This window comes from Lissotriton vulgaris, chromosome 12 (genome assembly GCF_964263255.1).
Source record: "Lissotriton vulgaris chromosome 12, aLisVul1.2, whole genome shotgun sequence".
Taxonomy (NCBI): domain Eukaryota; kingdom Metazoa; phylum Chordata; class Amphibia; order Caudata; family Salamandridae; genus Lissotriton; species Lissotriton vulgaris.
In genome coordinates this window covers 355,979,040-356,003,844 of record NC_141700.1, presented here as the reverse complement: position 1 = coordinate 356,003,844, position 24,805 = coordinate 355,979,040, and the positions used below count along the sequence as shown (strand labels likewise).

At 42.3% G+C, this 24,805-nt stretch overlaps 1 protein-coding gene across 1 annotated transcript in view; it reads right to left on the bottom strand.

Annotated features, from left to right (window-relative positions):
- The window catches only part of ITFG1 (integrin alpha FG-GAP repeat containing 1), a 1,017,137-nt gene that overhangs the window by 514,200 nt on the left and 478,132 nt on the right, over window positions 1-24,805 (bottom strand). Inside the window, exon 10 of the mRNA XM_086945125.1 lies at window positions 9,586-9,737. Within this exon, the coding sequence (XP_086801251.1) occupies window positions 9,586-9,737 (152 nt within the window). The remainder of the gene's footprint in view (window positions 1-9,585; window positions 9,738-24,805) is intronic.

Genomic DNA, 24,805 nt, shown 5'->3' with positions numbered 1-24,805 from the left:
TTTTCCCACAGGTCAAAGCCACCCTGGACAGGGTTTTTGCAATAATGGGCCTCTCAGAGGAGCTAAGATCTGACAATGGGGTGCCCTTACAAGGAAAGGATTTTCAAGAGTAACTGCTGTCCCAAGCCATCCGGCATCGCAAGATCACGCCACAGTGGCCACAAGCCAACGTGGAGGTGGAATGCTTCATACGGACCCTAAACAGGGTGCTGAGGATCGGTGTGGAGAGAGGTGAATAAGCAGAAGAGTGTATGCAGCGATTCCTAAATGCGTATCATCAGACACCCCACTGCACAACACAGTGCGCCCCCTCACACCTACTGTCCTGACGAGCCCCTCGGGCCAGGATACCTGCAGATCCCTTGTGGCATCCAAGAGAGCTGGACCAGGAGGCCACCCAAGTCAGAAGAGTGGCCCACGAACGTGAAAGCCAGCCAAGTGCGGAAAGCGGAGGTGACCGATATTGGTGTGGGAGATTGCGTAATTGTTAAGGATCGACATCCTGGCTAGAAATATCGCACACCTTAAGAGCCTGACGTGTGGGAAGTCACTGAGGTGCAAAGGACCATAATGTCTGCTATGCGAGGATCCAGCACAACTGCAAGGAACATGTTGTGGTTCAAAAAGGTCAACGGACCCCCGTGAATTGAAGATGATGGCTACAGCAGAGACATGCTGGATGAAGAAGTCATGTCACCACCAAACACCCCGAGAGGAAACGATAATCCCCACAAGACAGAACGGAGCATGAGGCCAGCCGTGCCCGAAGAGCAAGGTGGTATGACCCAGAGACATTCGCCCTCTCCAGACGGCACTGCCATGGCAAAAGCTAATTGCAACTCCCAGAGTCAGACGTATGGTCTCCGGCCGAATCCTGCCCCCAGCCAAAGACTCCGACACTTTGTATGTTGCATGTCGTGAGCAGGATCACAGAGCACTCCAAATGTTTGTATCTAAAGAAAAGGAGGGATGTAGTGACTGAGCCACCCAGCCCGCACTATACATTGTATCGAGATGCATGCACCCCGGAGGATGGGCTCGCCCGAAGGGTCAAATAAACGGGCGCATAACCTCTCGCGGTCTTGGGTTGCCGCTCGTGGCCTTGCTGGTGCCGTGGGTAAGGCCACCCCAAGAACCATGCAAAGCAGGAGAGAAGAAATGAGCGGGGGGAAGGGAAATGGGTTGCCGCTCGTGGCCTTGCTGGTGCCGTGTGTAAGGCCACCCCAAGAACCATGCAAAGCAGGAGAGAAGAAATGAGCGGAGGGAAGGGAGGTCTAGAAAAGGGAGACTTCAGCGAAGAGGACACAATCCTGGCAGTGTCTGCCATGGAGGTCCCCATAGCGGTCACTATTGTGCTGTATTTGCTGCAGCTCAGTCTCACTTGAGCAAAAAAGAGATGGTGCTCAGCTGCCCAAAAGTGAGGAATTTCTGCCAAGCCACAACTCTGTGACTAAACGCGCCAAAGACATTTCAGCAGCATAAGCAACTAGGATTAGTAACCAGACACGTACTTTTGCAGCAGCAGCTGCCAGCGAGCCTGCTCCTGGTAGCCACAACGACTTGGACTGATAGGCCAGCATGCCTCAATGACTGATCCCTGCAGCAGCTCCGGCTGTAGTCCAGGCCTCAATTCGAGGACAGAGCCAGCACAGCATTTTAAAAATATCCTCAGTGCTGCTTTTACTGACTGCAGTGCTGCAGGCTGCAGTGCCTGTTGAGGCACTATCACTCTGGTGGTGGACGGGCCGTGGTGATGGCGTTGTCACATTATGGTACTTACTAGTCTGACGCAAGTGACCAGTTATGTGTGGTGTGAGCACTTAGCAGAAACGGTCTATGCAACCGTGCCAGCGCGGGTGAATTAGATACATTGCAACTTCACCTGCCTGAGCCCTGAGAGAGTTGAGCCGCCCCCAAACAAGCCTGCAAGCTGTGCGCACCGCGTGCTGCCAGCTTTCTGCCTGTAGTGTTAATTTACAGCGCTCCAAGTTTTTTTGAGAGCCCAGGAGGCGCTATATAAATGCGTGACTTTCCATTTCAGTGGGGTGATGCGGACCACCACTCTGAAATGCGTTAGTCTAACGCCTGATGCGTGGTGCTCGGCAGGCCTGAAAAATGTATGGGAGATACTAAGTGGAATTCACAGAGATAGGGCAAAGGATGACCAGCACGAGTAGATACGGGCAAGCACTATCGCGATGATGTTTTACACGTGCAAGCACGTAGGGCATGGGAAGATGGGAGAACAAGGCTAAAGGCTCACATGCAGCAACAGCGAAATATTCTCCACACAGACTATCAATTTAAAGCACTCGAAAGACAATGACATCTTCAAAATAACAACACTGGTCACTTTTTCAAGTGTGAGGCACTTTTTTAAAGAATCTTGAAATTGGATAAGCTCTCTGTATCTGGCAACCAAGAAATCACATTAAATTAATCTACATAAAGGCAAAATCATGCTTGCAAGATGTTACGCTTTAGAGGTCACTATTTGCCCTCCCAATTAATGTACTTACAAGCATGATTTGGAAACTAGCCAGTAGCAAGAGTTGACGGTCATAGCTTGACTGGGTTATGAGAGATAATCAGCACTTCTTAAGCAGCAGGGTCTCCACCTTTGCTGGGTATGCCCGTTCTATGCATCAATTAGGCATTCCCTACTGTGCACTTTTAAAAAGCAGGGTACTTCACGTTTTATATAACGAATTTACATAATAATGATTTGCATACAAACCGTTTTGTTTTAATAAATGACAGCAAAACGAAAAACAACACTATAACATAAGGATCTTCAGACCGTAACTGTACTGCAGCTGCCCCAAGCGATGAGAGGATGCGCGATCACATCTTTATTCCCATAATCCCAATTTCCCTAAATGAATCTGAAAAATGTAATCTACTGATACCATAACAGATGCTTCCAAATTAATTGCCTCCCCGTAGAGCAGACCTATGTACCATAGAGACATTCTAACACGGCATCAGTCTCTCTAATTAATGACTACCAGACAAAAGGCAGCACAACAAAACAAGTTTGAGAAAGAAATGTGATTTCATTCAAATAAAGGTTAATTGGAGTGCAAAACAAGAAAATACCTCATTTTCATTTTTAAGTGCATTAGCACCTTTTTATGGATTCTAGGCGTCCCCACCAAATAGTTTGTTGAGGACAAATACAATACAATAAGCCCTAAATACCCATAAACATACTTGGCATTCCTGAATTCAGCTGCTCTTGCTAACATGCAATTCTTCTCATTGGTCTCCTTAGACCCTGAACAAAGTTCAGTTACCCAAACCCCCTATTGCACACCCCTTGACTATCATCATATTGTTTCCTAGTAGAGATTACAACACAGGGCATAATCATGCCAGAGAACCGAGGGAGCTCATGCACAGGGACGCGCAATCAGTGGGTGTCCTGATTCTTCTTTAACAGTGGACCCTGGCAGAAGACTATTTGAAGATGTCAGGACACACCAGCACTATATTCTCCATCCAACATCAGGGAAAATGTCATCAATACGTCCCACCGATCGTTGCTATGTTTAAATTAAAACATCTCATTCAGTTGTAGTCTATTGCACAAAACGACCACCACTAACCACATACATCTACAAGATCGAGAAGTATGACTGCTGACAAAGCAATCGTCCACTGCATTCATGCCAGTCTTGCAGAAGGATGACTTAGATCTGTTGGAATAAGCCTGCGTGCAGCTCAGCTAAATTTGAGACAGTTGAGGATTTTTGGGGCTTCTCCACTTTATGTCCGGATTCACCAAATTAAGTGGTAGGTCGGGTCTTGCAGTACTGGCTGAAGAAGGCCAGGTATCTTGCTTCACATTGCTCGTGCTGGAGTACTTGGGGTGATTTCTGTCTTGGCAGACATGAAACGGCATGTACTGCTGTCCTTCTTTTGCTTCTCTTGCAATTGCCATGACCCATTTGCTAATATTGGCTAATCAAAGCAGTCACCTGCATGGACTGGCTGGACATAGTGTCTTTTTAACAATCTTGGACAATGCAGGTACCCTTAGGTAGGTCCAAGATGGACCATACTGCTCATCAGACGCCTTCTCATGATTTATTGCTAGCTTCCTTGGCACACCAGCATATCTTTTTTTTCTTTACTGATTTTATCAATGCATCTTAGTATAGGAGAGGAGTTGGCCTAATGGCTAGGGCGGTCGACCTCGAAACTGGGGAACCGGGTTCGGTCTTGGCAACGTCGCTGAACATCCTGTCATTCTGGGCAAATCAGTTAATCTCCCCGTGCTCAACAAAAAAAAATGTGTCCACATGTAACGCAACTGGTGCTATGTAAAGCGCTCTGATACCCGATATCGGGTCAAGTTTGCGCTATATAAAACTCCATAAAATAAAAAAATTAAAAATAAGTAATGCACAATCAACAACTTGCACCAGTGCAACAACCATCAGGAATATTAGTCATCTTATCATGTATTTTCAGCATAGCATTAATATCTTTTAACAAAAAGCTAAATAAACATTTAAGACAACTAAACATTGGTGAGTCTTTAGCTAGGGATTTCCACTCTGTACTCATTTTATGCTTCATGAGAATTTTGTGTCAACAGATGTAACAATGCAGGAATAGTGCTATACAGGCCTACATTTGACAAAAGGTTATCACTAGTTGTCTTGTGGTATACTGGTGCTGAAACAACGTCCTAATGTCCAAAATGCTACTCCTCCCAATGTACTACACCGTCAAAGATTGGTAATTCAGGTATTCAGGGACATGCAACTCCAATATATAATGTCTGTGATAGACAGGGAAGAGTAAGCCTTTAGAGGGACAAGTCATCTGACTTCCAAATCAGTTCTAATGGAATTATTGCTCATGCGAATAGAGTCTGGGCGACCCAGCCATCCCTTCGCAATACCACTACTATTCCCATTTCAGAAAACACCCATTTCAGAAACTAATTTTTTCAGATTCTAAGGTCCTGGCCCCTTGATGAACGACAATACATTGCAATTAGTTGCTTACCTTGCAAGAGCAGCAAGGTCATTAATTTGAACAATGATATATCAGTTTTTGGGTCCATGAGACCCAATAAGCATGCCTCTAGGGTATACAAATTACGTTTAAGAGTCTGAGAGATTAGCCTATGAGTCACCCATTCCAGAACTGCTTGGAATGGACATGAAATAATTCAACCCCCTTGTATCCACAACGTCAGAATATGTTGACATCAATTACTTAACATAGAATGTGAAAGATCATAATTTTCCAGTGAAATCTATCTCTTAAAAGTCTTGCCTATTATGACACATGACCACTATGGTGTCTTAGCAAGAGATTATTCACCCTGCCAAAGCTGTGGTGGAAAGGAGCTGGGTAAGGCTTCATTATAGTTTATAACTCGCTAGGTTCCAAGGTACAATCACTCTCATTCATACTTCTGGATTTCATGATAATCAGGATAAGGGTCAATATAGCCTTTTATTGTAGTGGGTATTCTGAGTTGGCAAAGATTATGCTTAGTGGAAATTTGTTCTTTCAAATTCTCATTCTGAAAATAATTGTCACTCTTGCAGAGTGATTTAATTCTTGTAATGTTATGGACTGGACAGCTCTTGAAGAGTGCTGTATTGGGAGCATTGTAATTTCACTTTTTAGTACTCAGTCGATGATTCGGCATCCAGGTCAAAATGAAGGTATTCAGGGGCTTTGTAGCTGGCTATTGTATTATACATAATAGTTGAAGATCGATCTCTGCATTGGCCTTCTTTGCAATTCAAGGCTGATTTTCATACTCCCTTTGTCTTAGCACCAAAATTCATAAGCATATCACTAAATTGACCTAATGTAGGGATCTGTAAACCTCATAAACAAAGTATGAAAGACTTTCAAAGAATACATTCAGGACATATGCAACTCCAAGATCCATTACATTGCACACTTTCAGATATGACACAGACAGAGGTGATTCCTCCAATAAGAAGTTAGAACCAGATTACACGGTCCTGCAGAACCACAAAGCATCAAATTAGCTACAGGTCAGGTCTGATTCAATGCAACTTGCAATATACCTTTTAGGATATCAAGGTGAGGGTAGGTAGCACATATATAAGAGTGGACAAGATGTACTTGGCTAAAACAGTACCTAGCAACGACAGTTACTCAACTATTGAAGGCCTGCAAGATACTAATAATGACAGGCTCAGAAATAACGATAATTACTCGGAATACCATCAGCAGGTGACATCATCAAGTTATTTGTGAGATGCGTAGATTAAATGCTGCCAAAATCAATCAAGTTTGAAAGACCAGGAGATTGACTGATGAGATTCTCCCCATAAAACCCCTAATTTTTACTTTTCAAGATGTCCAGACTTCACAATATTCTTGATTCGATATTTATATATGTATGTATGCATTTAGAATTTTAGCGATAACCTAGCCAAAGGAAGAAGAGCGTGGTACAGGATCAAAGACATAGATAAAGTTCATGTGTTATTAGAGGTGGTAGAGGATTTCTAATTGTGACAGTGGGCTGTTATTGCATCTTGATGTAGTGTTCTTTAAAGGGGTGTGCACAGAGATCTTTCCAAAACAGAAGCAGGTTTGGGGCGGTCCTGATGAATATGAAGACGTTGTTCTAAATTCTGGGTGGATGGAAAGAGAAGGTTGTTGTCTGATTTTTCTCTTTTCTGTGTCTCCAGTCTGATGGTGTCCTAGCTGCGGGCCTGCTAAGAGTCACTGCAGAGGGAAAGCTTGTCAGTCAGACGGGGAGGAGTGACAGCTGTAACAGCTTTGAAGATGATGCAGCTCATTTTGAAGATGGTGTGGTCCAACAAAGGGGGCCAGTTGAATTCCAACAGGGTGGGGTGATGCGGGCATATTCTTAAGACTCTTGATTAGATAGCAGTATATTTATTAACTCAGTCATAAAAACGGGACTTGTGCTGTGGGTTTTTGTAATGAACTCATAGTACCTTTTTGACAACTGAAAGCAATCCTCTCAATTTGCTCACAGACCTCCATTTTTAATTTGTATTTCCCTTTTTTCTGCCCTCATTTTGAATACAACACACTGTTTTCAAACTACTTCTACTTCTCCTAGGAGAGGGTGTTTCAAACCATAAGGTCTGTTACTGAGATGAGAGCAAGTCACTACCCGTTCACTCCCTGTTCAGTGAAATGAGCTAACAACCTGGGCTATGGATTCATCAGTGGACAGAGGATAGTCGTCTGTCTCCGGACTTGCTACGTATGGCTCACTGAACACTTGCCATAAGTTTGATTTAATACATGCTATGAAGCATCTCTGCTATGGACTCCAGCAGATGAGACGAAAGCCCTAGATAGCATGCTAACAAAGCTGGATTTTTGCACTTTGCTTAAAAATTTCGTAATGTACTTATATTTTTTGTGGTTGTCTGGTACACCACCAATTAAGTAATCGAATTTGAGCATCCTCTCTTTACTGATGACATGTTTACTGGATGCATTTGCCCGATGCCTCAAAAACTGATAACGTTTTCTAGGTATAGCGTATATCTGCAGAGGATTATTACAAGGGCTTCGTTAAGTAAGATTATGGACATGCGTAAAAAGCCTGGAAGAAGGACCTTATGGTCTACGGCGGGGTAGGTGGAGAAGTTTGTGGGGTAGACATGTGGAATCTGAATCAAAATACTCTGTACTACTTCTGTACCAAACACACCCGATCATACTGCAAGTGACTCCTTGTGTAATTTCCTCGGAATGTGTCTGAATCTTTGTTTACAGTGGGTTTTTCCAATGTTATACAATTATAATTAAAAGTTCATAAAAAGACGCTTAAGAAAGTACCTTATGGTCTGTAAAGAGTGCAGACTCACACACATAGAGTGCTGCACCAGCTTCTAAGTCTAATGACATTGGATATGACTTCAAGGCAAAACCAGAGGCAAGCACTGTGCACAACACTCAAGCAATGATACTCCACAGCAGCATCACAAGTAAATGAACTGAGATCACCGAATTGATTAGCAATTGTTGTTGCCTTGTTTAGCTGATGGACCCGGCTTCTCGTTTTACATTGGATGCATCTACCTGCCATACTGCTCAGTGGGTACTGATAAGTTTGCCCATTTCAAGCTGTGCCAAGTCTCAGTTGCCACGTGTATCATGAATGTACTTTCATTGCTTTTCTGTTTTTCTTTTGTAAAACCTTAGGAAAATGTAATAAACAAAGCAGCAAACTTGCGCAAAACTCCCTAAGACAACAAGCTTCACCGGCCAAGAAGAATGAACAATAACCTCTCAGAAGAAGAGATCAATATTCTGCTAATATACTATCTGTGTGCACAGAAATCCACACACAACACAACATTCAATATCCCGATCGTCAAATTATCCAACTTCAGAAACCGGAGATACCACCCTCTTCAAGTCAATCTCAACTAGGTAAATTTAATTTCACTCCTTCATAGAATCAACTTGACTTCTCTTATCAGTCTCCTTGGTGCAAGCAGTTTGGTCAATTCCCAGCACTGCTCCCTATGATCCACACCATATCTGCTACTGTTGCTAAGTACTTCTGTTATCCCCAATTCACATAACTGTTACATTCTGCCACTTCAGCAATACTTCCATCATCTCCACCTCACGCAACTCCTGCAATTCACCACTGCAGTTCCCTGTCTGTTGGATTGCTTTATCCACGACATTGTTGTACCATAAGGTCTATCTATTTTGTGTGAGTTCAAGAGACAGGAGCTGGTTTGGAAACTCCTGGTACCAGCCTGCTTCTGGAATTGATACAGAAAAGGGAATTGAGCACGCCCAAATTTCTTTCCTCAAGACAGATTTATTGCCACAAAATTAAACAAACAAGCAAATACATGAAGTAAAAACTCTAGATGCAGGCAAAACTAAATCATATACAAACATGTAAGAAGTTTCAGGTTTTAGTAGCCAAACCTAAGCGATGCAGCGTGTGACGGCACATTAGATAATTTATGACAGGTATGCAATTCCCATTTGACAGAATGTAAATATGTGGGTGCTGAAGAAAAAGTAACTCTCGAGGGAGCAGTGATAGCCTCTAAGAGCAGGGTGCTGCACACTACTAGGTTAATCAGGTAGCCGTGTAGCACTGGCGATGAATTGAAACAAAACCTAGGAAAATGATAAACCAAGAAAGGGGAGGACCCAAGATCAAGATAACTCTGAGAATGCCTTGGACTTAGGCTGGGTGGTTGGGTTTTCTCTTTTTGTTTTGGTACATGCTACATTTGGACGATGTTGATTGTCATGTGTCCAGATTTGTCCCTCTTTCTCCTTATCCCACTACGATCTGTATCACTTCATATACTTGTGACAATAATCTGCGCGGATACTTATGAAAAGCGATATAAGGTGAGGTCGAAACTAAAAGAGCACACAGCACACTATTGTACAACGGATAAAAAGCATCCTAAACAAAATATGGAGGCACATTTTGAATATGTGCAAACAATAAACGCATCTTTAAAATAAAAAAAAGAGGAATGCTGTTCACATAAATCAAATGATCATTTTGACATTCTTGGCAACAATCCATTAATATTGCTATAAGCATACCCTCCTGATGTATTCCTCAGAATGGCAAGTGCATCTGGAAATCCATCCATGTTGTAATCTCCAATGTGAAGTGTAATCGGGGGAGCCCCATCGCCCGAAACAAACCCCCATTGAGTATCCTTACTCTTCAAATCAAGCAACACATTGGTCCACTGGATAAAAGATTAAAAAAAACATCATTAGCAGAGCTGAGCAAAGAAATGAAAGTCATATTTCTTGTATGTTGTACAAATATGGACGTATATAGATCAAAGCTACAAATCTACGCAAGGAGCAACAGACCACAGTCGTCAGGGTACGCAGATAAGCACAGGATACGTTAAGATGAACTACAGATCATCACAGAGCCACAGATCACCAGTACTTGGGTTAATTCTGAGCCAGCAGAACTCTGGACCTTTTACAATAGCCAAGGAAGATTTACATCTGATATCAGTTACCATGGCCTCCCTGTTCAAGCACCATACATGCAGCATGGTTACACATTCCAGGGCTCCTTTACAGGTCCTTCATCACTAATGTTTTATTGGAAAATACAAGTGACATTTATGATAAGTTAAGAAATATAATACAAAAACTTCAAAATGACAAGAGGTAAAACAGAAAACATTATGGGTGCATGAATAATGAGTGCTGGGTACTATGCAAGCATGCATTCCAAATTCACAAGGGTCACAACGAAAGAGGCTTGCAGACACAAGTGTAAGTGGAATACCTAGAGATGTAAGAGACAATAGAACCAATAAGAAAGCAAGAAATTGTCACCGGCAGATTATGGTAATTGCCAGTCTTTCAGAAGAATTATACAGTGTACCATGAAGGGATATGTATGCTCCTTAAAATCCAATAAATTGGTTAAAATAAACATTTCTAATCCAGATATTCTGCACTGCACACCAAGACAGTAATCTAATTGAATGATGATGCTTCTACTGATAGAGACCCAATGTGGGTGGACTGTGGTTAACAAGGCTGTGTTACGCATGGTTTCATGATATTTTTACTTGACAAGTCTAGATCACTGCAATAACTAGTTAGGTGGAAACAGCAAATCTTGCACACACATTCTCAATTCTATCAGGCCATTTTCCAACCTGTCATATTGTAATTGTATTTATATAGTGTTTACTAGCACTGAAAAGGCGTTGTAGGGCTTTTATTTGAATAGCAGGCTACTCTGGAATCCAAAAAGGATTAGACGGGGATTAGTATAGAGAAATATGAGTTAATTTGAGCAGTGGACATGTGAGTCTGTTAAATGAATTGAACGGGATAATGGAGGGACAGAAGAGGGAAGAATCCACAAAGTGTTACTTGGGAGAGCATAGTAGTAAGATGCAGTTTGGAATGAGTAAAAGGAGAGACAGAGAAGGGAACAGTCCCCTAAAAGGGGTTAGGGAGATCATAGTAGTAACTTGAGGTTTGGGATGGGTTCGAGGAGGGATACATGAGGGAAGAATTTAGAAAGGGTTGTTTGGGAGATCATAGCAGTAAGATGAGGTGTGGGATGAGCCAAGGAGGGATAGAAGAGGAAAGCGTCTACAAAGCCTTATTTTGGAGATCATAGTAGTAGAATGAGGTTTGGGATGAGTCAGAGAGTGGAGTTGGAGTATATATAGAGAGAGATATCGGTGAGACAGTAGTGCATTGGAGAGAGTAAAAGGTGTTTTTTGCACTACGAGTAAAGTAATATATATATATATATAAACATAACTACATAGAAAAGGTATACATGTATAAGGAGGATAACATGTTGAATTTTCAAGTGTTGCTATACTTGAAGCTAATGTGAGTATTTTTGTAACTATTTATTCTTTTAATTGACTCTTTTCCTCAATAGTGAAGCACTTGTAGATAAAATAGCTATGATACTATTTACAAATTGTGATACATAAGTAAAACAGAGACCCATAAGCATCTAATCAAATAAATGTAATGAAAACTATGCAGCGACCTATTAACATGTTAAGCAAAGAATATATATATATAAAACTGTAAGTAGCATATACATATGTTAAGCAGGCATATAGAATACCTATATCTTTTAAAAAACATAGTTATCATACATATTTCTACAAAGAAATACACATATGCAGATACATACATGTAATCAAATTATAAATGTTTACAAACAGAGAGATATGCTGAACATTTGTGTTGGAGTATGGTGGTTATATAGGAAAGAGTCAACTTTTGAGTAGTCTTCTAAAGATCAGATAGTTATCTGTGAATCTTAATGTTTGGGCGAAATTAATTTCATAGTTTGGCTGCTTCAAAAGTTAAAAATGTACCACCTATGTTTTTTTTCTTATATGGGGATATGAAGCGAGGTGCCAATCTTGAGCAGAATTTCCTTTGTTGAATGTATTTGATTTTATTCCTGAAGAAAAGTGGCTATATTCCATGTATTGCTTTGTGGGTGATACAAAGCAGCAGGAAGGTGGATCTTCTGGCAATCGTTAACCAATGTAGGGCCCTCAAGGCAGGAGAGATGTGGGCTTGTGGCTTTAAAGGTAGGAGTAGTCTGGCAGCAGAATTCGGAATCTGAAGTAGTCTTTTCATAGTTGATAAAGATGATCCATGGTAGAGGCCATTGGCGTAATCATGTTTAGACAGTACAAGAGAGATAGTAGCCTGAACCTTGTGTGGCTATCCCGGATGGGGGAAATACATTGCAGTTTTGATAGTAATGACGCTTGATCTTGCTTATTTGTCCACTTGGGATATTTATTAATAACTTGGAGTCCACGGTAAGTCCAAGGTGTGTTACTTCCTTAGATACTTTAGGAGGAGGCCCCATTCAGGGAAGGCGCATAGTGAGTCATACATTTTCCAATTGCTGCATCTGAGTATTTCAGTTTTGGAACCATTTAATTTGAGATCACTCTATGTCATCCACTGATCAGAGGCTTTGAGGCAATTGAACATTTTTGAGTTTCCAATGTCTTTGGGGCTTTCCAGTTTGAGGAGTGTGTGTGTGATATCTGGATAGTTATAGCATGTGGGCTGAAATTCACATACGGTTTCGATGAGAAAGGGGTGAATGGATAACATTTGTTCTGTTCTGAAGGCAGGATGTGATCCAGCCAAGAGCAGTCCCCTCTATGCCATCTTCATAAAGTCTTTGTATTAGAGTGTCATGGTCAACTGTGTCAAAGGTAGCTGAGAGGTCCAAATAAAGTAGTGCAGCAACCCCGTTAAGGTCTACTGTATTTTTTAAGGCCATCCCAGATGGCGATGAGGGCAGATTCTGTGCCTCGTCCTGGGTGGAATCCTGTTTGGTAGTCTGAAAGTATGAAGTTATCTGCAATCTTTTCACTTTCTTTTAATAGCTACTCTGCGCTGGGCTATAGGTAGGGTAAGTTTGACAATGCAATTTGCATTTGGCGGTAAATGATGATATGCCCAATAACCATGCCTTAGGGAACCATCAGACAAGGGGACCAACATACTTAAGAGTATCTGTCGGCAGCATGATTCCAGAATGTCTCAAGTTTAGAAAAAGACCAGATTTAACCAAAGCAAGAGACTTTAACGGTGGAACATTTGGTACAGCTGCTACATATGTGGCCACATGCACAAAGGTAATCATTTGCGATTACCAAATAGAAATTTTTTGCGATTCACTATTTGGTAATAGCAAACACCAATGTACAAATGTGTCTTTAACACATTTTGTGGTCCCAGTGGGTCACAAATAAACCTACCTCATGAATATTAATGAGGTAGGTTTTGGTTTGAGACCCATTGGGGATTGCTAAATTAACATGGGGTCTGCAGACCATCATGTCTTTGATTGCTCTTAAGTAAAGCAATCTTTTTGGGGGGAAATGAATCCCATTTTTCTTATCAAAAAAATTTAAAGGAAAAGTTTTATTTTTATTTTTTAAGATGAGGCAGTGGTTTATGAACCATCGCTTGCTCTTAAAAATTATTTTACAAACATTCTCAAAGGGAAAGGGATCTCTTGGGGACTGTTTCCCATTTGCGAATGGGTGACCACCTACTTGAAGTAGATGGTTAAAATGCGAATATTGTGCAACCGATTTTTGGTCGCAAAAACATTCACACATATCACTGCAATTCGATAATAGGAAGGGACGCCCTAAACATGCCCCTTCCTAATACCGAATCGCAAATCCAATTGCGATTCTATAATAGGTTACCAAATAGCAAATAGGGCTTTGTACATGTTAAAAAGCCTTTCTGTGCTTGAAAACTGGCTGATTCTGCAAATTGACCTGTTTGCGACCACAAAAAGCCTTTGTACATGTGGCCCCTTTTTTCCTTTTTTCATCCATCTTATGGAGAACCACAGGGGTCATATGTGTATGGAATAGCACGTTTAAGTGTAATAACTTAAATCTTGCAATGTTAGAAGTTTTCCCAGCAACACAAATGACCCGTCCCATTCCCTAGGGGTAATTTTTTCTCCATAGACCAATCCCACTTACCAATAATGGTTAGAGGTCATTCAATCATCACCTCTCTAAAAGACCTTTTGTAACAGTTATATCACTGTGCTCCCATTTGCCAGATGAGTGATGGTAGTTAAGGTATTATATACTGCTGGTGTCTCAGGAAAAGTGCCACAGGTGCCCCTGGTCACTTTGAGCTTCCTCCTATATTGCCGGACCTGATCATTTGAGATAGGAAAAATTACCTCAGTGCCCCTAAAAGTTATAAATAATCCATTTAGGTTAAGCTCACCCATTTAGTCGCAGTGTTGCACCTTTCATTTTGCAACATTAGCATCAAATGCCACTCTGCAGAACTGAAGACATTCCTGATTGGGAGCCTCATTAATCTGCTGCCACCGGGGTGATGCTGGGATTTTCAAGAACTGTCTTTCTTCTGGGACACAAATGCTTGCAAGTCATGATACATATAGGTATACGGAATGTCACCACTTTGACCAGTACTACCTTATATATCACACATTGTTTGAGAGCATTCCACTCGGTATCAGGCAGTCTCAAGAATCTCCATGGGCTAATGGAGAACAAGAGGGTTATTTTTGAAATAGCATGCACAATGCATCATACCCAGGCGTGCAACGCCCATTGAGCTCAAAGGGTTTCAGCCCCCCCTGTTGTGTGTGTCAGCCCGGGCTGAGACAGCTTACAGGGCTGGCGACTGTCTTATTGTATCCGCACCTGAGTACTTCAGGTCTTTATTTATTTATAAAATTTGACCATTTACTTGTTAATGAGGCTTTGTTGTGTTTACACCCCTTCTTAGAGCTTGTCATCTCCACTCTGCCTATTGCTGGAACAATTAGCCCCACCCCGAAATTTTTATTAGCCCCTTTGCCCGAAATTTGGCTCTAGTTGCGCCTCTGATCAAACCGATCTTCATTAATGCGGCATGGGACGCTTCTACACAAAAAAGCATTTGTTTGTGAACCGACAAACAGATGCTTTTTTGTAAAAAAAAATAAAAGAGAAACGTCCTATACCACTCTTTCACTTTAATGGCGCCAGTGCCCCTTTCTTAAGTTGCGATGTGACTAAAGAAGGGGGCGTGGCCTCTATTAAAGTGAATGCACGGCATGGGGTAATTGTAATCAACAACAAATATTTGCAATGCCATAGGTCTCGCATTTGCGATAATTTAAGTTATTGTCATTTACAATGCCAATAGCTCAAACTCTCGTAAGTGCGAGACGTATTGCATTGCAAATGCTTGTTTTAATTGAGCGCCCGGCAGCTGTCCCCAAAAAAGCGTTTGGCAAACAACATGATTATACAAGAAAACCATGAACAAAGACAAGAGGCTGCCCCCCAGCACCAGAACATCGGTTTTGGCATGTCTTCAATATTAGGAACTTTTGCAGTAAATGTGTTGAAGCTGGCTAGACTACATTAAGAATCAGAAAAAGACGACGCCGACAGCAGCCTATTTCCAAGCGAGGGCAACAGTTTCCTGCAGCGATCAGAATTGTTTCCTGCGTTTATTTTATTCCGATGGAGGTCCCAGATAACAGAGTTGCTGCCATGTTGCACCAAGATTAAGAGAATGCACGTGGCGCCGAATCTAGTCATCATTCTAGAAGTTAAATCACTAAACCCCAAAACAATTCACAAGACAGTAGAGTGAGAAAACGCGCTTCCTTCTGGCTCCAAAAATCAATCAATAAACAGAATTGCCATTTTAGCTGCTGCTACCAACCTCCCCTCAGGGGACATGTCCCATAATAAATTTTGAAAAAACTCCGGAAAAAATGCACACTTGTATGTTAGTCAATTACAAAAGTGATGGAACGCTAGTTTACACAGGAGAATATAGCTCCTTCAGAAGCAGCCCCCCTTGCTGCTCAGGAGGAAACTGAGTTTTCTTTTGTGCCCTATATTTGTGACTGTTTTATGCCTTCCCGACTCCACGGCTGCCTGATATATGTATTGAGCACAAAGGGACGTCTAATTTTAACATCTGCCAGCTCTGATGAATGATATGCACACTGTACAGTCATGAAGAAGACAAAGGGGATGGTCCCAAAAGGGAAGGCCATCACATTATGCAAGTTATGTATGTGGCTGAGAGACAGAATACAAGGATAGAGTATGTCTCTCGAGTTTAATTATTTATTGGAAAAACAATGAACACTATTGAGCTGTCAATGGGCTCTGTACGACAGACATCCCACGGCGAGAGTAATATTAGAGACTTCCTGCGGTAAAATACAAATCTTGGGTTTCCACAGTACTGGCAGATTTCACACTTACATATCCGTTGCCTCAAACAAGACCAAAGCATTGCTCAAATATCAGTCCATCTCCCAGTTAAATTTAGGAAAGAAATTACTACATAACCTGCTGTCTGTGGTGGCAAAATAAACCATGTAACGACAAAAATGACCGCTACCATGCATAACCAGCGAGGCAGAAACAATGAAGAGAGAAATGACCAACTTTGAAAACCAGGAGGGAGTAGTGCACAGTGGATATTACCCGTCATAGTTTCTCTAATCCTGATTTGGGAGGCTTCTGTTTTTTCATAGCATTACTAACAATCTTGGAACCCGGGGACAGGGTTTTATCAATAACTTAATGTTCTAGAACAAAGTAAGCCAAATCTAGGGCTGAATCATAGCCACATTTTTAAGATATCGCATTGATAAGGTTTATACACTAGGAATCTACAAGGAAAACATTTGCATAATCAATGGCCATCCCGAAAGATCTGGACTTGGTCTGGCAGTCATGGACCGGCATTAAACAACCCTTTTGTGCCACTGATCATCTACACACTCTGAAATCCTCAAACAATGGGTTTCAACAAAAAACGAACTTAGAAGTTTTCAATGTGGCTATGAAAATTTTCAGGGAAGAACACATATCCCAAGCAAAATATCAGACAAATGTAAAGCTTCAAGCCATGAAACAAACATGACGGTCTCTGCCAAAGAGGAATGTCATCCAAAAATGTACAATAGTCACAAATGTGTTTTAAGCAGTGAGATGCAAAGCAATTTACAGGTCTTGGCATATTATATTCTCAGACATGCTAAATTGAAAATGGTTGTGAACTCAATGAGCTGTAAATTAAAAACATATTTTTATTACACTTTTTATTGAGCTTTGGGTGAAATATAAGAAAGTACAACATGTAAACAGTACAATATAGGCGCTGTACTCCCGGGCCCCCAAGCCACCACCCCACCCTACAAAAATATATCTTTTTTCAATGGAGATTGAGAATATAGTTACAAAGCAAACACATGGAGATGATGGAGGGAGCGCTGAAACTTTTCAGACACTCACCCCCAGTCACAAATCTAGGTTGAATCCATCATCGTTCTTTAGCTCACTACGCCACCCCAGTTCAGACCCAGCCATATGCAAATCAGCCTTGACCCTGTTCCTCATAGGAACAGTCCAGACCTAACAGCCTGGCTGATGAGGGGTGTTACCCCGAAACTGGTCTTAGGATGCTTGTTTCCAGTCCAGGGAGGACCTGGCCTGGCAGTTCGGGCTGGACTGTTCCCATGAGACACAGGGTCAGACTGATTTTCGTATGGCTGGGTCTGAACTGAAAAGGCATGGGACGCAGAAAATGATGAATTTAGGCCTACATCTCTGTACTGGGGTGAATGTAACATTGTGCAGCATTCTGTCTATCAATTCATCTTTTTGAATAAAGTTACAAAATCATAATATTCTCTAAGTTGCTATTCTTACAAGAGATAACATTTTACGAATTACCAGTCATAGATCAATTAGTGCAGAGATGATGATCCCTTTGACTATCTAGATTACCAGTTGTATTAGGGAGAGGCATTTTTCTACCCAGGTCCAATGTTCTAACGAAGAAGACTACCTGTCATCAACGTTATCAGGATTATTTTGGTTTTTTTGCATTCTACACTGTTCAGCATTTATTAGGGGGAAAAACTGAGCGAAGAAAGTATTCAGCAAGGACCAATCACTTCATGATTTTTTTGAGAGAAGTTTGACCCCCCAAAAATCATCAGCCAGAACCCAAACAGCAGCTTTTGCTTTTGGCATGGCCTTTCTTCGCGTAACATCTCACAAATGAAAGCTAAGGGAATATTGCAAAGGGATGCTGCAGGGCATCTTGCACCTTCTTGAATGAGCCCTACTTCAAACTGCCAGTGATTTTCCCACTGACCATATAAGGACTGATCACCTTTAGATACCTTGTTGAGCAACCTCATTCTCACTCGGTACAGTGTTAGATAACATGAGGTTTCCTCATTACTCTAAAGTCTCTTGTCCTCTTTAGATACTGTCCAAAGGAACTCTTAGTACCCGAAGTACCCTTTGGTTCCCTGGGGGTGTATCAAAATCCCAGACCTTGTCAAGGAAACACCCTGATACTAACACTAACATCCAATGTAATAAAAATAATAATAATAAAGGGGTTTGTAAAGCGCATGGCGACGCCATCCCGTCGTATCCCCGCGCTGTGGAGAAAGAGGCAGACGTGATCGAGGGGCCTGAAACTAGAGGGTGTACAGGTAGGTCTTTAATAGTTTCCTAAATTTAGTTTCAGTATCCGCTAGCCTGATGTTCACTGGAAGAGAGTTCCATTTGTTGCAAGTAATCATGCTTCAGTCTGCAGTATGCAGAAGCTTAAAAGATCTTCAGTGTATGTTAGTGAGGGTGGGAATGGATTGAGCAACAGAAAAACAAGCATTGGCATAGCCAATAAGTCTCACCTGTGGAATCTTATAAGTGTTTAGCCATGTAGCACATTATCCTGGGTGCTGGGCTGCCAGGGATTTAAGAGCTATACAATTATTACACACTGGGTCATGCAGTTTGCATGCTTGCCTCGGGAAACATTTATAGACAGATTTCAAGGTTTTCTAACGCACAGACAGAAGACAAGTGACTCGATGCAAGTCAACAGCACTGTAACATTCTGTGTGTGTCTGCATCACTTGAGTATTGAACAGCCTATGAAAAAAAACAGTGAAGTACTTTCCAATGGCGGAGATGTCACATCCCACCTCCCCCAGGCCTCTATTCACCAGGCACCCTTTGCAGGAGTTTTCCATTCAGAACACTGCTCACACCTTCCATTTACCAGCAGGCTCCAGGCCCTACCCTCTGACCCAACTCCCTGGGTATAGGAGTACTAGACATAGCAACAACAACAAAATGCTCCTATTTGTCAGGGAGAGGGGAAATAATGAATAAACAGGGATGGCGTTGGCATCCCTCAATCTTTGTGCACCTAAAACTAAAATAAAAAGCCTACCTTGGGTAATGTAACTGGCCCTTTTGTAAAGTGCTTCAATACCTTCGGGTCAGTCGAGTTCACACACTACTAAAATGCATCGAAAAGTTAAGCTGATTTTGTGTAATGTAATTAGCGCTCATGTAAGACGCTCCGACACCTTTGGTCGCTCGAGTTCACATTATAGAAACAAGCATCATATAAGATGTGACAGGAGTTGCCCAAGCTTTGTCCTTAACTGTGCTACAAGGTTTGGCTGCTGAAGGTCTAGTGACCGAGGCTCAGTAAAGCAAGAAGCAGTGAAGCGAGAGGGGTTTGGAGAAAATCCTCGTACTTTGAAGTCGGAGAAAATTAAAGAGGCGATTTCGAAAACAACATCTGAAGAGTCTGACATTTCATCTCAGTATTTGAACGAGAAGGGGAGATTAAGTGACGGGCATTGAAGCTGAACCACCAAGACGGGCAAACAGTGACACGAGTAGGGCAAACAGTGACACGAGCAGGAATTAAGGAAAAAATAGCCCCCAAATGAACACTGAAGCGTAACGTTAACAGTAATGGGGCAGTGCTCTGTGGGAGGAAACCAGACAAAACAAGCACTTGCAATGCAATAGGTCTCGCATTTGCGAAAGTTTAAGCTATTGGCATTGTAAACGACAACGCTTTTTATTTATCTGTTTTGCTAATTAACATAAATAAAAAGCATTGTCATTTACAATGCCAATAGATCCAACCCTTGTAAATGCGAGACCTATTTCATTTCAATGAAGTGGGCAGACAAATTCATTAACAGTCTCAGGTCAGTATCAGAAAAGTTGTCTATAATACATGACTGAAGACAGAAGTTATTACCCAAAAGAACTCAACAGCTGTAATGAATTTCTTCTTTGAAACATAATAGGTTGTAACAGCTATGCTACCCAACACACAATTACAGAGGAGCGAACTGATAGGCTACTCAGTGGGGCTGTTGGCATAGATCCCGCAGTGAGATCTATTCAGTTGTTGGTGTACTACCTTAGAATTTCCACCGGACACTAGAATCTGTGATGCAATATTTATAATAATTTGTCATCTTTAATGCGGTATGGGCTCTCTCTTTTCCCTGCATCATATTGTTTATGAACACCTTTTACTGCTATGTCTAATTTATGACTTGTAACTTGCACAAGATTGTTTTAATAAAAAACATTCAGCACCAGACAAAATTAAAAGACTGGCCAACCATTTTTTTCAATTGTAGAAACACGATTTAATACCATTATCACTTAACTAATTTTCCATTATAAAACTAAATATATTGCCAAGAAAAGAAATGTGACGGAATGGGGCTCTTTAATTACAATCTTTCATGTAAAAACAAATGCCCTTTTGTTACAGAAATTGCATAAGTTTAATATGTACTGTTTAACAGTGCAGGCATACCCCTTGTGAATGTTAACATCGAAGAACCTCAGAGGTATTGGTGTCATGAAGAATGGGACCTGTGTATAAGTGCTGTACAGAATGTAACCTATATGAAGGGGCCGTCAAGCTCGCAACCTGTGAATGACTGCCATGCAGAATACAAACTTTGTATGGTTAGCACGCAGAAAGTGAACCATGTATTGGTGCCATGCATAGTGCGCCATATGTGTGAGTGCCATGCAGAATGTTACATGTACTGGTGGCACTCGGAAGTTTGATGTGCAGTCTGACATGCTAGTGAGTAGTCCATGCAGCTGCAGGGTGCACATCGAGATAGTAGCACATATGCACAATTCAGGCATCCGACCAACTGTAGAGTGCTGTGTTTTTAATAATACTAAGCTCAGTCCCCAACTCCTCCTGTCACCGGGAGCCTGGTGGAGAGGCCGAGATGGTTGTACCTGCGCACTGCATAGTTCATGGAAACGCCAAAGTTGTGTTTCCATGAACACTTCTAAATTCACATATTACAACTGTAATCATTTCTGTGAAGGACATTTCGTTAATGCTACTCTCGATCCTCTTCCAACAGTGGTGTTTTACGGCCCTCTGTTCTGGAATAAACAAAAAGCTGCCCTATACTCACTTCCGGCGCTTGGGTTTCCCCCGGCTCATCTACACGTCTCAGTTAACCCCTCTCACTCCACCCGACTACACACCTTTTAAATCATTGAAATAATCAACATAATATTATTTATGCCACGAATAAGGTGGGAAAGAACGACAAACACCAAAGGGAGAGTTGCTGGGATGGCAAGTACAACTTGGTGCGACTCAAGGCACTTCCACGTTCGTAGCTGCGCGCTTAACAATGGCGTGCAGGCTGATGAAAGCAATGACACTTAGCAACCAATTAAACAAATGGCAGGAAAGAATACTATTATTTGCCAGAGATCACAAGTGCGTGTCAAATGGGAAGCAGGCATTTGAGCAAAAATATCCTAGTTTCGTAGTGGGTAAAGTGTCCACTAGAGACCAGGATTGCAGGCGATGTAATCACCATTAAAAACAAGACGTTTTACTCCACGGATTATGAAACAATCACTTCTGTCGGATCGTACACAACAAATATCACGACCGGACACTTCTTAAGTGCTATCTCATCTTTTGTATAGCGTACAGTCTCACAAAAACCTCTTTAGACAACAGAGTTAGTTTAAATGGGGTGACACGAATATAATGTTTCGAACGCACCTTTTAGAGCTGCACAAATACATTGGTATGAAAGGTATTCTTATGCGCATTCTCTACAATAATATCGGGAGAATTCCGACCCTGCCCAGTCTTCTACAAATCCAGTCAGCAAAATAAACGAGCGGCAAAGAACACATAGGACAAGCCAGCAACAAAACAAAACGAGGCCTGCCACGCAAATCGGATTTCCAGCCGGGAGAAAGGAGAGGTGTGACACGCACGAAGGAAGGAAGGGGCGGAGAAACAACGGAGCGGACTGCCGAGTCTGGACACAGGGAGGAACAGGACGAGAGGAGTATAACAGACCCAGTGAGGGGGGGCGTCGGGGCACATTGTCGGTGCCCGCCTCCCCCCCACCACCCCCCCCCCAGTGATGGATGCCCTGCGCGTGCACGGTGAGTGGGGTTGGGAGGGTGTGTGTGTGTGCGCGTTTGTGTGTGATTGTAAGCCCTGCGTTTGTGTGTGATTGTAAGCCCTGCGTGTGGGGGTGGGTGCGGGGGGGGGGGTGAGTGTGTGCGCGTGGGAATGTGTGTGCGCATGCGTGACTTTGCCTGTGTGTGATTGCGAGAGCATGAGAATGGCAGGCAGGGGATGTGCACGGCGCCGTGCGCGCCCTCGAGGAGGAATCTGAGACAGCGAGGCGCGTGGGCGATCGCTGTCTCACATTCCCCCAGACACGCCAACAAAAGGTCCATCGCTACGCTCGACCTAAGGAGGGACAAAGAGGAAGGATTAACCACTAGCAAGCAAACATGTTTGAAAGGCAATAGAAGGGATGAATAAAAAGGCAAAGGACGGGCTGCAATCCCACACAGTGAATAGAATGTTTTGAAGAGAGGGCATGCGCTGCCTAGTCTCGACCTGCAAATTATACCATAAACACAAGGCAACTCTCTAAATGGGGAAGGTATAGTGACATCATCTCCATTCACTGTCAGAGCATTGAGGCATCTTGAGTGCCTTGACAAAATAACAACACAGAGACAGGAGAAACGAAAACAATTGACTAGTTTAAATACAGAATATATGCAGTTATCCAAATGCTTAGCAAACAAAACTAAATATTGAACCGGCTACTGGATGGTCTTAATGCAAGGTTTGCTAGGCAGCCAATTAACAGCCCAGGTTCAGAACTAATTTCATCATATCAGTCCTTCATATTGGCTACGTTTGCAGTAAGCACTGCAGAGTATAAACAGAACAATGCAGGGTATGCAATTCCATTAACACTCCTGCAAGCTGAAGACAACGCAAGTGTTTCAGTGCACCTAACACATGCAGGCAGTGCTCAGCCTTGAGGAGGTTTATGAATGGTGAAGGCAATTTCCACTCTCTTATCCTTATGGCTAGTGTATTCTACTGCAAACTGCAGTTCAACAATCTAGGGGCTTCCAGGGAACCTTCAAGAGATTGTCTGCTGAGATGGGTCTCAAGATGGATCAGGTCTAATACATCTGGTTCAGGAACTTACCTGTTGGCTTCCCAGGAGTGAGAAAGCTGGATAACGCAAAGTGTGGGCTGTAACCAGGGCCAGACTGGCCATAGCGGGCACCAGGCAATCCCCTGGTGCACCGCACGGGTTGGGGCCGGTTTTGGGGCCGTTTTTTTACAGGGCCGTTGCTGCAAAATAGGCCCTGTACCAAAATCGGCCGAAAACCAGCCCTGGCAAAGAGCTCAGCGGCACCTCCAACCCCCCCCCCCCCCCCCCCCCCCCCCCCCGAGTAAGGAGGGGGGGCCGGACAAGCACTTCGCCAGAGCCGGTTGTGGTTCCCAGTCCGGCCCTGGCTGTAACATCTCTTGGTGCAAATCATCATACAATTTCCTACATTACTACAATATTAGACTGGTAACTAATATGTTTTTAAAACAACATTGCATTGCAATCAACATTTTTAGCTTCAAACAAAGGAAAGATGGAAAAATGGTCCATTATATGCCCCCCAACACAGAATCTTCTACCCACAAGGGTGGTGTTCATCATGGCAGGGACCTTAAGGTAAACCTAGGACCAGTATCTAAAGAATCCTTCATGGGACTTAAACCTATGTTTTGTGGCTAAAGTATCTGTAGCAAGACTCTTAAGTGAATGACACATACAAGCTTAATTATTACTTTTTATAAGTCACTAAAGAGCAAGACTGACCAAGTGGTCTTTTTGTCCAACCCCACAAATCAGACAAAATGCTTCATTATGAATTTTGTGTATCTAGAAATTGGCATACCCCAGTAGCCTAGCATGTGTATAATTAACACACCAAATTCTAGAACTGTTTAGGGTGCCTACCAAATTTGCTCTTTTCCTTGGTTGTGCAGTGGCAAAGTATCATGGCACCTAGATTCATGAGCAGCATGAATGTGATGGAATAGTGGCATGAAAACATACGAGTAATGAGAATAAACAAGATGAGCCAGGTGTCAATATAGACTTTCCCACAAAAATCATTTTGGTTTGCCCTTAAAATAACTATTTAGCAAACAGCCATTCTGGATGTCACACTCCAAAGGAGTCATCCAGTTTGCTTTAATCCAACAACCTATACCTGAAATATGAAAGCATAGCCTGATATGTGTAGAATTTAAATGCGATGCCTACTATGTGGACTAGGTGCTGGTATATAAATAAAGGACCAGTATGGAGGGTTGGGTGGTGATGCAAATCAAGGAGCAGAGAAAGACCTAGAATGAATAAATGTGGTTCAATAAAAAGCAATCCTTAAATCATGTGATGCACCAGACACTTTGACCAGAGAACATTATGTTACAACCCTCCTTGAAATTTACTATTTTAAAATGCCACAGAAAGGTCAAGAAAACAGAGAGGATGCTACCTGCTGAGAGAAAGCAGATAGAGTGA